The 13,406-nt window shown below is 46.8% G+C and overlaps 2 protein-coding genes across 2 annotated transcripts in view; one reads left to right on the top strand and one right to left on the bottom strand.

Moving 5' to 3' along the window:
• Nucleotides 1–3,862, bottom strand: part of LOC102008828 — a 7,197-nt gene extending 3,335 nt beyond the window's left edge. The window contains 2 exon segments of the mRNA XM_013521489.1: nt 9–379; nt 3,154–3,862. Of these exon segments, the coding sequence (XP_013376943.1) occupies nt 9–379; nt 3,154–3,862 (1,080 nt within the window).
• An 8,845-nt stretch (nt 3,863–12,707) lies between these two features.
• Gsr (glutathione reductase) overlaps nt 12,708–13,406 on the top strand; it is a 23,173-nt gene continuing 22,474 nt past the window's right edge. Inside the window, exons 1-2 of the mRNA XM_005398371.2 lie at nt 12,708–12,782; nt 13,022–13,110. Coding sequence (XP_005398428.1) covers nt 13,025–13,110 — 86 coding nt within the window. The 5' untranslated portion in view covers nt 12,708–12,782; nt 13,022–13,024. The remainder of the gene's footprint in view (nt 12,783–13,021; nt 13,111–13,406) is intronic.

The raw sequence follows: 13,406 nt of genomic DNA, 5'->3' as shown, positions 1-13,406 counted from the left end.
AGCCGTGCCCCTCCGGCCCGCGCAGGTGCACCGCGGCCAGCGCTCCCGCGGCCTCGCCGCTCTGCCGGGGGAGTGTTGCGCGCCCGGCGCGGTCTCCGAAACGCGAAGCCGCATCCGGAACGCTGGGAGCAGCGCGCGTGTGCAGCGCGGGGGTCGGGGTGGAAGTCGGGGTAGTCTTTGCGGAGTGGGTCCGGTCGTCTCCCGGCTGTTGCCCGGGAGGAAGGGTTTATAGCGCAGTCCTCAGCCTTGGCCTCGTGTTCCCGACCCAAGGGCTTAGGGCTTCTCACGTTCTTGGTCTGAGACGCAGCCTGGGCTTTGGGAGTTTGAGAAATTCCTCGGGTAATCTGAGTTGCAGCCAAAGTTGAGGACTGCAGGTTGCCTCGATAGACAATTTAGATGATTTTTTAGGGATGATTTATCTCTGGGTTATTAGTGTGGACTTTTTAGGGGGGGGGATCTTTTTTGAGACAGGGTCTGGCTGTGCAGTTCAGGCTGGACTGGAGCTCACTCTGTAGCCCAGGCTGGCCTTAAACTTGCTCCGATCCTCCTGTCTCAGCTTCCCCAGTGCTGGGATTACAGGCATGCGCCCCCACGCCTGGCTCCTAGTGTGGACTTCTTCTGTGGCAAGATTTGGATGGGGACCATGCTGCCGACGTTAATATGCTCCCTCCAAAACTAATCTGGGACTGGGGATAAGTTCTGTAAATGCCTTTGAAGACTGATACTTAGTAGGAGCAGTCCTGTGTTTGTGTACCTCTCCCACGTTTAGCCAAATGACTTGCTCAGTAACCTTTTGTAGAGTGAATGAAGACAGCTATTCAAAGGTGACTGCATCTTTCAGGTCTTTCTTCAAGTTCAAACTGACGGAACGAGGAGAAAGGAAAAGTCCCAGTTAATTATCAACTTTCACTGTGACCCTTTAACCGAGCAAGACTAGAAGTCAATCTGTGCAGAGGGCAGGTTGAAAGTGCCGCTCAGAGGCTCGGCCTCTGCCACGACTGTGAGAACGCTTCATCCCTTCTGTCCTCTGCCTCTCCACATTTTTGTTTTCCTCCTTCCTCATTGGTGTCCTAACAGGCTTGGGGCACCTGCTGTCATTGCTGGTTCTTCTAGTATTGATCAAGACGGGCTGACCCGAGTTTTAGGTTCCTGTGAGCAATTAGAATACATGGAAAGATAAACTGCTTTGGAGAGCAAAGTGCAGCAGGGGAGAGCCAGCCAATTATTTGCTGCCTTCCTTATGGAGTGCCAGCTTTTACTTCTGGCTTTCTCCTGCAGAAGCTTTGACTTCCCCTTAAGCATTTACAAGTTTGGGAGATCCTCTATTTAATATCTTAATGATATTTCATTAGGACTTTTCTCCTACTGGCTTCTAGATTTTAATTACAAGAAACGGTGTAGGGGCTGGGGATTTAGCTCAGTGGCACAGCACCTGCCTGGCAAGCGCAAGGTCGTGAGTTTGATTCCCGGTACCGGAGAAAAACCAAAAAAAAAAAAAAGAAACGGTGTAGGTGTGCAGTAAATATCGGAGGTTCAACAAATAGGTAGACACTGGATTAGATTTGCTAGAGGATTGTAGTTATGTGGACTGTTCACCGTTGCAATAATAAGCATATTACGTGAAGTGTTTTCCAGACAGGTGCAGGGAAAAGTGAGGCTTTCTGAGGTATGTCTTCTTATTAATATGTTCGTTTCTTAGATTGAGGCTGACAGAGAAAAAGGTGGGTACAGACATCTGTACAGCAAATGTCTTTTTCTCTGAGGAATTTATAATTCGGCGGGGGATACCAGATGTAGGCGATTGACCCCAGAGTAGTGTGGCCTCAAATCTGAATAACTACTGAAGTAGTTCAGAGAAGAATTGTGATTCTTGCACACCCTGTGGAGGTTTCTAGAAGATTGTATCTTTCTCATCTCTAGAGGTTATGTACTTTTTCTGATCATTTGCTTTATTTTAGTGCATGTTTGTAGTATACCATGTTTACATTTCTTGTGGGGAGTTGATACCTCTACATAATACATAGTTTTTTACTTAGGTTGGAGGCAAAGGCATACAGCACACTTTGTTGACTAACTTTAATGGAGCAAAGGTTGTTTCTTACTCTAATAGAAGTACGAGACAGGAAACTGTGTGGCTTTTAAAAAGCAGATTTGTCTGGGTGTGGTGGTGCATGCCTGTAATCCCAGCACTGGGAAGGCTGAGGCGGGAGGATCCTTGTGAGTTTGAGACCAGCCTGGTCTGCAAAGTGAGCTCAAGCCTAGCTTGGACTGCATACTGAGACCCTGTCTCAAAAAGACCAAAAAAAATAAAAAGCAGATTCTTTTGGTCCTGCATGTGTTGCATGCTTCTGAAATAACCTTCCTTCACACCTTGCAAGGGTGATCGCTTTCCTAGTTTTTCTGACTTCTGGGTCTACCTATTGCAGGAGGCTTTACCACCTCCTGTGACAGGGCGGAAGAGGCCCTTCCTGAGAGCCAAGTGTTGTCAAGAGGAAAGGCATGGGTGGGTGCTCTGGGCTGAGTTATTTTCCCGTGCACCCCATCCCTGCCTGGTCATATACTGAAGCTCCAGCCCCTGCTCCATGTGTGCAGGAAGTTGGAGGTGAGGGGCCTTGGGAAGCGATTATGTTTAGGTGAGGTCAGGAGAGAGGGGTCCCTCAGGTATCTTTATTAGAGGAGGAAGAGACGCCATTCTTTTCCTCTGTGAAGTGAAGTCACAGGGGGAAGGTGACCACCTGCAAGCCCAGAGGGGAGCCCTCACCAATGAGCAGCTCTGCCGCCACTTTGATCTTGGACTTGCCAGGCTTCACAACTGGGAGAAACAATATTTGCTAAGCCCTCCAGGCTGTAGTGTTTTCTTATAGCAGCTTGAGTTAACATGGTTGGTATACTTTTTTTTTTTTTTAATACTTTTGTATGTTTCTGAGAAAGGGTCTTGGTGGCCTCGAGCTCATGGCAATCCTCTTGCCTCAGCCTCCTGAGGGCTGGGAGTATAGGCGTGCGCCACCACGCCTGGCATGGTCAGTATACTGGAGTTCATCTTTCTTTAATAGTGTATGCTGCTTTGCGGGAGAAAAGGGAGTAAGAAGCTGAAGTAGGAGACGCCCTTGGCCCTTGTTGTGTGGAGAACAGCAAGGGCCAGAACCACCTGACCGCCAAACAATGGCAGAGGCACAGAAAGAAGCACGCGCAGGTCCAGTGTCGTGGTGGCACTTTTAAACGTGTCCTTGTTTTCTGAATCAGGCAAAAAATTGCAGTTGTAGCGGATTGGCTGAAAGATGAAAAGTGGGGAACTGAGAGGGGTCATCTCCTGTCCCCCTAGAGCCCCACTGAAGACAATCCCTGGCTGCCCACCACAGGTCTTTCCGAGAGCGGATAACATAGGTGAGCTGATCTTATTCAGTCTTCCAAACCTAATGCTTCCTTCAGGATCCCACGCAGAGCAGAGAGTAACATAGAGCCTGCGCAGCGCCAAGGTGTGCTGGAGCCGCTGGGAGCTTCGCTTCTGCGCCTCTGCCCTGTGCCTCAGTCCTGAGAGGCCGCTGGAGGAAACTCGTACTAAGGCTCCTTTGGCCCCAGCCAGGGAGCCCTGGCCTCTGCATCCTTGCTGAGTCCCTGATGCCGAGGAGCAGAGGAGCTGGGCTCCTGCAGAAGTCGGCCCGTGCGTCTCCAGAGACGTGGCTAAGGGTTGATGGAGTGAGGGCCCTCGGCACACTAAGCACCTGTGCGTTGTGCTGTGTGGCGCCAGCTGTGGAAACCCGCAGCAGAGGTGGGGCCTGCGGCTGGGGCTGGGGCCGAGGGTGGGGACGAAGCCTGAGAAACAGGCTACTCGGAAGAATAGGGTTAGTCTAGGGGCGGCCATCATTGAGCAACACAAGACTCAGAACCTAAATTGGAGGTGATTGTGTCTTAGTTCCTTTCTCGTGCTGAGACACAATACCCGACGCCACAGCCCTGAGGGGGAGAGGTTGCTTTGGCTCACAGCCTGGAGACGTTCAGTCCGTAGTCCCAGGCTCCAAGGCACAGCAGCACGCAGAGGGGCAGTGGGGAGGAGAATTGCTCTTGGCCTGGCAGGCATGAAGAGACAGAGGGTGGAGGAAGGGAGCTCCCCTTCTGGGCCACACCCCAGCCCACCTCTCCTGACCCGTCCTCACTGCTCAACAACACATTCGCTTAAGCTCATCAGCGGACTAAATGTAGGTACCACACCCTCAGGATCCCGTTATCCCCCGCAAGTCCCACCTCTGCGGGCCTGCAGCTCTGAGGGGACATGTCGATGCAATCCATAATAGTGTGTACTTTGCTAGTGTAAAGCCTGTGTGCTTATAAGGCTGAATGTAAATTCCTAAATGTAATTTACTAAGAGGAGTTCAGTAGTTGCTTTGATAGTGACAGGTATTTCTTTTTTTTTTTTTTTGTCTTTTTGAGACAGGGTCTCACTATGCAGTTCAGGCTGGCCTTGAACTCACTTTGTAGCCCAGGCTGGTCTCGAACTAGCAACGATCCACCTGCCTCAGCCTCCCGAGTGCTGGGATTACAGGTGTGCACCATCATGCCGGCCTAGGTATTCCTTAAAAACAGAAAATCATCCTGATTTATTTCATAAGTTTAGACTTTCATAACGTGGAGCCTACCTATATTCGTAAGTGCCAAGTAGAGGAGTGCTCCTAAAGGCTGGGGTTAGTCATAGACAACTATTACAGTAAGTAAACATGAGTTCCTCTCTGGGAGGACATGCATAAGTCAGATTCGTTCATAAGTCTGAGCAAGTGAGTCTTATATACCTCACAGATACACATTGACACAGACATACAGTGTAAAGCATTAAAAAGCCAAATACACAAATACGGTAAATAAACCGTTTTTACCTTTATTGATACATTGAAATGGTAAGGTAGACAGGAAAGCTACCTCCACAATTTGTTCGCATCAAAGAACATTCATAATGTAGGATCCACTGGTGTCTGTGAAAGTTTGCAACTTGAATGTCCCTAACTCGGGGACTTACTGTTAAACTTTGGCTGATTTACCTTCATGACTTGTTTGCTTTTTTTGCACCAATCTTAAGATCAAACTAAGTCTGCATTTTGCAGTCTGCATCAGAACCCTTTCAGTCTGCAGGGCCAGAAAGGGAAAGAGGGTCTCTCAGTTGCTCTGTCAAATGTCCTTCGGAAAAGTAGAGACAAAGAATGTGTCCTTATGTGGTCAAATTGAAGGAATGTATGGGAATGCTAAAATCTCTGCATTTGGGAGCAGATTCCTTCAATCACAGTTAATTTTAGTTAATTACAGTTAGATACAAAGTAAGGCATGGACTCCCAGGTCCTTTTCTTTTTGGAGAAAGGGGAGCAGGGGACAGTGGGCAGGTAGCAGGCAGATATTTCAGGTGAGTTTGGTCTCTTTCTGGGTCTCCCTGGGTACTCTGGAGAAACAGCCATTTTTTTTTTTTTTTTTGTCTTTTTGAGACAAGTTCTCGCTGTGCAGTTCAGGTTGACCTTGAGTTCACTTCGTAGCCCAGGCTGGTCTCGAACTCCCAACCATCCTGCTTCAGCCTCCCGAGTGCTGGGATTACAGGCGTGCGCCACCATGCCCGGCAACAGCCCTTTTAAGTGTAATGATTTCTAGTACTGGCAGGTTCAGGAGTTATTTTCATGTTCTGCTTAGCTAATAATTGGGCAAAAACAAGTTTAGTTCCCACTTTTGCTAATACCCATTGCAAAGATTGCTTTGCACAGAACACTTTCTTTTTTAAGCTTGATGCTTCCCTGGGCCAGGCTTGATCAGAAATGAGAAAGGCTTTGAAAGAGGAGATTTGGATCCTGAGGATTGAATATGTGCCAGGAACAGGGCTGAAAGATGCCCAGACAATATCCCATATTCTAGAGTTGGTGTAAAGCTCCAGAGAGATAGGCATCTTTGTCTGTTGTGGTCCCTGATATATTCCAAGCCCTTCGAATAGTCTTGCACACGGTAGGTACTCGGTGTATAGTTACTGGAAGAATGACTTGCTGAACCAGTGGAGGTTTGCTTTGTAAACGATGACTGGTCCATTTTCTAAGTGCCCTTTCTTTAAACTGTCTTGGAAGCAGATCTTAGGGAGGAAACTAGGCAGCCCTGGCGGGGATGGGAGAGAAAAAGCCGAAAGTTCAGTGTTCCTTAAGCACAGGCCACATGTTTAGCTGGTGCAGGTGAAAATTACTAAGTACCTGTTAGGTGCCGGCATGGGCAGTACAAAGTATTTCTCTGTATACTGGTAGGCGGTGTTGGAGGTAAGCGCAGCTCAGAAAAGTGAAGCCCCTGCATTTTGCCACCTGCACGTGTTCTGTTCCTGCTCGAAGAGGCCCCTGTGCTTCCTGCGAGCAGTGCTGGCAGCCCATGGAACAGAGGCTTCTGAATGTGGACTGGTGGAGCAGGAAGCTCTCCGACATTAGACAGGGAGGCAGAGGTCCAGGAGTCCTGATGACTTTACTGAGAAGTGCAGGAAATTGGCCCATCCTACTGCTTGCTTCTCTTTGAACCTGGAAAGTGGAAGTTCTGTGAGATAATTTGCCAGGTCAAAAGTGAGATATGTTTGAGGTTTATAAACTGTGCGCATGTCTGGAAAGCCACACCCAAGAACCCAGTGTCCCACTGTTAGAGGCAAACTTCCTCGGTGACCAGTTGATCTGTTTCTTTCTTTCTTTTTTTGTGGGGGGGGGATCTTTTTGAGACAGGGTCTCGCTATGCAGTTCAGGCTAGCCTTGAGCTCACTTTGTAGCCCAGGCTGGTCTCGAACTCACAACCATCCTCCTGCCTCAGCCTCCTGAGTGCTGGGATTATAGGCGTGCACCACCACGCCCAGCTGAGTTGATCTGTTTCTGATAGGGAAGCTCCCTGGGTATTTATCTCCTCTTTTCTGCACGTCTTGTGTGTATGTGTGCAGGGAACAGACTTCAGAAATAATTCAGCAGTGTCAGGGTAAACAGATTTGTCGTAGATTAGATACCAGAGCTTTCTGTGTGTTACCACTAACCTCCTCAAAACCTGTGCAATCTTAAGAGTTGCCCTTCCCATTTGGTGGATTAGGAAATCACTCAGAGAGATTTAGAAACTTCCCCACCTGTAGCCAGTGTTGGGGGTTGGGGTGGGGTGGGGGTGGGGGGCTGAGCTTAGAGTCACACTGTCCAGCGGACCCCACGCCTGTGATCTCTGAGGACCTCATGCACACATCAGCTAGCGAAGAGGAAGGAGGCAGAAGCAGCAGCGGCTGGCACTGAGTGTGAGCGGATATAGCTCTTTTCTCCTGGCCTCCCTGGCTTTGAAGATAATTCAGAGGGATGTTTTTCATCCCTCCGCGCCAGAGACGTGTGCCAGGTTGCTCTGGGGAGTAACTGGCTTCTAAAACCAGCAGAAACCCTGGAGGGCCTGTTCCCGGAGGCTGCCAAAGTAGGCCGACTGTGCAGTATTTCAGGTCACTGCCCGCCTCTCCTCCGAATCCCCAGGCCCTAAAGTGTGCTGTGCTGGAGTGCAGGCTCTCTGACCCAGATCACAGCCTTATAGCACCCATTCCAAACATCTGATTTCTGGCTCAGTGTTCTGTGATTTGGGGAAACACAGCGATTCTGCCACTGCTCCGTGGGTTGGTATCTTGAGTAAGCTCAGAGCTTCTCTCTGGCTAGGACTGCAGGCTCCACAAGAGCAGGGATTACATCTGCTTTGTGCTTTGCCTTGCATAATGCCTGGCACAGGTGCGTGCTTATTCTGACACTGGAAGGAGTGAATAGCTGTGAGTGTTTTTTGTCTTTTTCTTTTTAACTTAGAAACCCCAAAGGCAGAAACTTCAAAAAGTAGAACAGAGTTAGTCATCTGTGCAGCACCAGTGCAAGTCAGGCCATCTTGGCCCTTAGAAGAAGCATATTCCAAACATTTTTAAATTGCCTCAAATAAGTTCAAGATTGTTTCGTGTATCTGTGGGGAGTGAACTGATGACGGGTGAGCATAGTTCAGAACATTTTAGTGCTAACTGATGACCCTTTGAATTGCACTTTTTTTTCTTATTTTTGCCATCCTGGGGATTAAACCCAGAGCCTTTTCACTGAGTGAGCAACATCCTCAGTCTTCCTTCCTCCCTTCCATTCTTTCGTTCCTTCTTTGACATGATCTTGGTAAGTCACCAGGTTGCCCAGGCTTTGGTCAAACTTGTGATCCTCCTGCCTCAGCCTGCCCTGTAGCTGGGATTACAGGCATGTACACTCTGTCTGCCCTTGAATGACTTTTAAAGGTTACTGGCCATCTGGAGAGGTGACTGGAAGGAAGTAGAGCTGCATTTCTCTGACGTACTGACATCATCTCAAGCTTTGGCTACGTTGCTTTTGGAGTTTGTTCTAATTGAAGCCTGTTACTGGACCTAAGCAGCAAATTGCGGGGCTAGGAGGTATTGGGAGGCACTGCCCGCCCAGGGAACCGGAAGAGGCAGGTTTGATGATAAAGTCACCCCTGCCACAGGGCTGGGTTGTTCTTCCCACAGGGTTTTCCAGCCGCCTTTCTCTGCTTTTAGTATTCAAGAAACTCAGGTCATCTTCCTTCCACCTGTTCATAACCCTAAGTATTGGGAGCTGAGAAGTCGAATACCGCTGCTTGGTCAGAAGGGAGGGCAGACTGTGTAGAAAGGCGTCAGTTGTTCTAGCTGGTAATGTAAAATCCTTTCTGAAGAGTGCGCCTGTAATGCTGCATAGGTGCTGGTTCTTTATTTTATTAGGCTCAAATTCTGCACCTCTCCTTCAATCGCTTGGCTTCTTTCCTCTGTTGCCTTTAGAATCCTTACTACAGCATTATCTCCTAAAAAGTAAATCCAGGGCCCTAACTAGACAGATATGACCCATCTCTTTGCAGGGGAAAGAAAAACCTCTAAGTAATAGCTTGAGACCAAATAGAAGCACACTCATCCTTTATAATTCCTGGGAGCAGAGTAATAGTGACTAACAGGAGTACAATGGAATTGTACCAGGTGTGCTGTTACAGATGCACTTGGAACCACTGGGGCGCTCAGTGATAGAGTGCTTGCCCATGGTGCGTGAGTCACCAGGTTCAATGCTCGGTACCTCAAAGAGCAAATAGGACAGAATTTGGAACAACTAGAGGAATAGAAGATTACTTTTCAGAAAGACTACTCCTTTCCGCATGAGAGTGTAATGAGATTTAGGCAGATCTCTTTGAATGTAGCGTGTCATACCAGATGCCTTGGCACATACGTATGTGGTTCAGGCTCTGCCACAGGACGCCCAGAAAGCATGCTATGAAAGCCAGGCTGTATTCTTGGGGTGTGCAGAAAGCTAATCTAGTTTGCGTGGTCGTGATAGGCAGAGTTTGAGGCACCTGATAGAAGGTATGTCTACAGGCCAGGCATGGTGGTACACGCCTGTGGAGGCTGAGGCAGGAGGATTGTTGTGAGTTGAAGATCAGCCTGGGCTACAAAGCAAGCTCAAGGCCATCCTGAACCGCACAGGGAGACCCTGTCTCAAGAAGACCAAAAAAAAAAGTTATGTCTAGAAAGTGTTGAGTTTCATATAAAAATTGTATTGCAAGCAAGTGAGATGAAAGAAATAGCAAATGGCAAATAACTATATCCCATTATAAAAAGCATAGAGCAGAAAATATGGCAGTTTCCCCCTCCCCGGAGGTAGCACTGTGACTGCTTGGAGTGTAGCCAAACCGTGTCTAAATGGACATAGCGCCGGAGGCACTGAGTGCTGAGTGAAGGATTTGAGAAGGCGTTGGCAGCCAGCTTCATACTGTGTGGACATCGGAGAGTGTGTACATAAGGTGACTGTGGCGGCACTGGGAGCTGTCTTCTGAGAACACCGGTGGACATAGAGTCATCGTTGACCAAGATGTAGTGTGGCCATGGCTCGAAAAATACCATACGTACATACAGTGCATAAATTCAGATTGGGCCATCGCAGTGATGTCAAACCTTTTAGAGCTTTCAGTGATACAAGCAGCCTGCTGTGGCCTGTGTGCCGTAGGTTTACCACCAGGCCATGCAATAATTACTTTTCCACTGGGTTTCTTTTTGTCACATAACACTGGATGGTAATTTCCCCTTGTCCACCGTTTTGCTTTCCATGGTTTCAGTTACCTGAAGTCAACAAGAGTGAATATAATACAATAAGACATTTTGAGAGAGAAACCACATTCATATAACTTTTTGTTTTTTGAGACAGAGTCTAGCTTTCTAGCCCAGCTGTCTTTGAACTCACAATATAGCCCAGGCCAGCCTTGAACTCACAGTGGTCCTCCTGCCCCAGTCTCCCAAGTGGTGGGATCAGAGTCATTCACCACCTTGCCTGGCCTCATGTAACTTTTTAGCACAGTGTATCATTATAGTTGTTCTATTTTTTATTATTGTTGTTGTTCTCTTACTCTTCTGATTTATAAGTTAAATCTTTATCATAGGTATATATACATAGGAGAAAAACATACTATAAAAAAATAGTATGTATAGCCCTATGCACAGTTGGGGGGGGTGTCTTAGAACTGATAGAGCTGGGTGTGGTGGCACATACCTGTAATCCCAGCACTCAGGAGGCTGAGGCAGGAGGATCGCCGGGAGATTTAGGCCAGCCAAAAAAAAAAAGACCCAAGAACTGATAGGAGCCACTGTATCTTAAAATTCATTTCCTAACAGTATATATAAATGTACCTTATCCTAAATTATTATTATTATTTTTTTGATCTTTTTGAGACAGGGTCTCGCTATGCATGCAATTCAGGCCAGCCTTGAGTTCACTTTGTAGCCCAGACTGGTCTTGAACTGGAAATGATCCTCCTGCCTCAGCCCCCTGATTGCTGGGATTACAGGCGTGTGTCACTACACCCAGCTTACATTATCCTTTGAAGTGGCTGCAGAGTAGTCCATAGGCTCAGTGTACAGTCCTGTGCTTAATACTTCCTTACTGAGGGATAGTTGACTTGTTGCCAGTTCTTATGACTGCTTTGGAGAATAGCCTTATACATGTGTCCTTGGGCACGTGAGCATATGTGACTATTTCTCTAGGTCACTTTTCCAAATTCTGGACCAAATAGGATGTGCTGTGTTGTATTAACAGCACAATGGAAATGATTATCAACAAGTATATGTGTATATGTGACAGGATTATCTTTAGTTCTTCTGTGCTGGGATTGGACCTATAGCCTGGTGCTTGTAGGCGGGCGCTCGGTTACCACTGAGCCACATTCCCAGCTTTCAAATTCTTCTTTGAGGCAGAGTCTCACTATATAGTTCAGACTCGCCTTGAACTCACTGTACAACCCCAGCCTGGCCTTACAGTCCTTGCCAGTCCTTCTGCCTCAGCTTCCTGAGTACTCAGATTACAGGCATGCACCACCATGCCTGGCTCAGATTCATTTCATGAGATCTAATATATAGTTAGGTTTTCTCGGGTTCCTTTACTGATGGATGGTCCGCATCCTAAGTTCTGTGCAACATGCATAAATGTTCAGTCTGTACTCTGCACTAACGGAGAGGAGTGAGCATACTGACTTTTTTAAGGATACACAGTTGATACCTTGTTTAAGTCTTATAACTTCATTTTAGTGGCCAAGACAAACCTTGGCCAGCACCAGCCCCTTGCATTCAGTATTTATAACATTAAAAGATGTCAGAAATGCACAGCAGAGGCCAAGTCCAGAGTGCTTGAGGAGCCTATAGTTTGTCCTTCCTAAAAGCAAAATCCAGCACAGTGGTGCATGCTGGTAAATCCAGCACTCAGGGAGGCTGAGGCTGGAGGATAAGGGACCAAAAATGAGATAGATCTAGTTTTCTTCTGCAAGCAGCTCCTCTGCAGGATATGGAGTAGTTATCCATTCAGTTAAGTCCTAGATTTCTTACTTCAAGGCCTTGTAGTCAAGGTCTAACTTAACCCAGCTTTAAAAAGAATAGGAAATGATCAAAAGAAAATGAACGGTTGTGCACAAAAATATGTGCTGCAGCTTGTATATAGATTCTGGGGAGGAATTTCTTAGTCTACCTATATGAGCAGTTGTTTCCTATCTGGTGAGTCTTTACTGAAAGAAACCTTACAGCTATTGGTTTTCCTCTGTGTGGTGACTGCTAAAAGGCTAAGAGTAAAATTCTTGATGTGTGTCTAGTATGTTTTTAAGACGTTAGAGCAGGGCATGAATCTCACTGCTTTTGCCCCGAGAAATAGGGTGGTTCCCATGAGCAGTTTTATGGAAGGGCCCTTCCAGGTGTTTTATCCACATACTCCACAGGAAGTTTCCAGAAATCCTCTAGCTGGGCAAGTGATTTGATTACTTTTATTTTCTTCTTTCAATGAATGCTTTCCTTAAATTACTAATGAGTAAAAATTTTTTGTTCCATCACATAAGGAGAGTAATACTGTTTCCCAGTTCTAGCCTAGAGAAAAGAGAATAGCTATAGAATCTACTTCACTGTTATTTAAAATTCAAAGAAGTCTAGCCCGGCAAGGTGGTGCACGCCTGTAATCCCAGCACTCAGGAGGCTGAGGCAGGAGGATCGTTGCGAGTTTGAGGCCAGCCTGGGCTGCAAAGTGAGCTCAAGGCCAGCATGAACTGCATAGCAAGACCCTGTTTCAAAAACACAAAATAGAACAAAACAAAAACCAAGTCTCATTTGGTTCTTGGGGTTTCGTGGCTTGAGTTTAAGAGTCTCATGCTCTGCTGACTCAGCTAGCCGGGCACCCTAGTGGCTTGAGTTTAAATGTTCTTAATGTTGTATCTTTTTTTTTTCCTAGGTGAATGTTGGATGTGTACCCAAAAAGGTAGAATTCATATTTCTCTCTTTTTTCACTCTCCTTTTTCATATTTGATAAATCATGATCAGAATAATAATGTTTCCAAATGTACCAGTTAAGATTGCTTCTACAAAAATCCACCTGATCATACTCCTGAACTTTCAGTGTGTTGAGTTTACTTTTAATTTCAAAGTCAGGACTTTTATCTGCTGTTCCGTAGTTACCATTAGCTAATGATTTCTGTCTTTCCTCTCTTTTTCAAACAGGTGATGTGGAACACAGCCGTCCACTCTGAGTTCATGCACGATCATGGTGACTATGGCTTTCAAAGTTGTGAGAGTAAATTCAATTGGCGGTAAGTGCTCAGAGCATTCAGTTTATAAATGGGTATTTTCATAAGTATGTAAGCCGTGAACTTTTGGTGGTGGTGGTGGGGTATTATTGTGTTAAAATACACAACAAATTGAACCTGGGGCTTCACGCATTCTAGGCAACTGGCCTTCTCCTCAGCCCCTTGTATTTTTTATCTTGAGACAGAGTCTCACTAAGTTGCCAGGGCTGACCTCAAACATGTGAACCTCAGCCTTTAAAGTGGTGGGGGTTACAGATGTGTGCATCATGCCTGAACATTTTAACCATTTTTAAGTGTTC

Source organism: Chinchilla lanigera, unplaced genomic scaffold, assembly GCF_000276665.1.
Source record: "Chinchilla lanigera isolate Chin_1 unplaced genomic scaffold, ChiLan1.0 scaffold00062, whole genome shotgun sequence".
NCBI lineage: Eukaryota > Metazoa > Chordata > Mammalia > Rodentia > Chinchillidae > Chinchilla > Chinchilla lanigera.
Note: the sequence above shows the minus strand (reverse complement) of the source record. Positions and strands in the feature narration are given on the sequence as shown.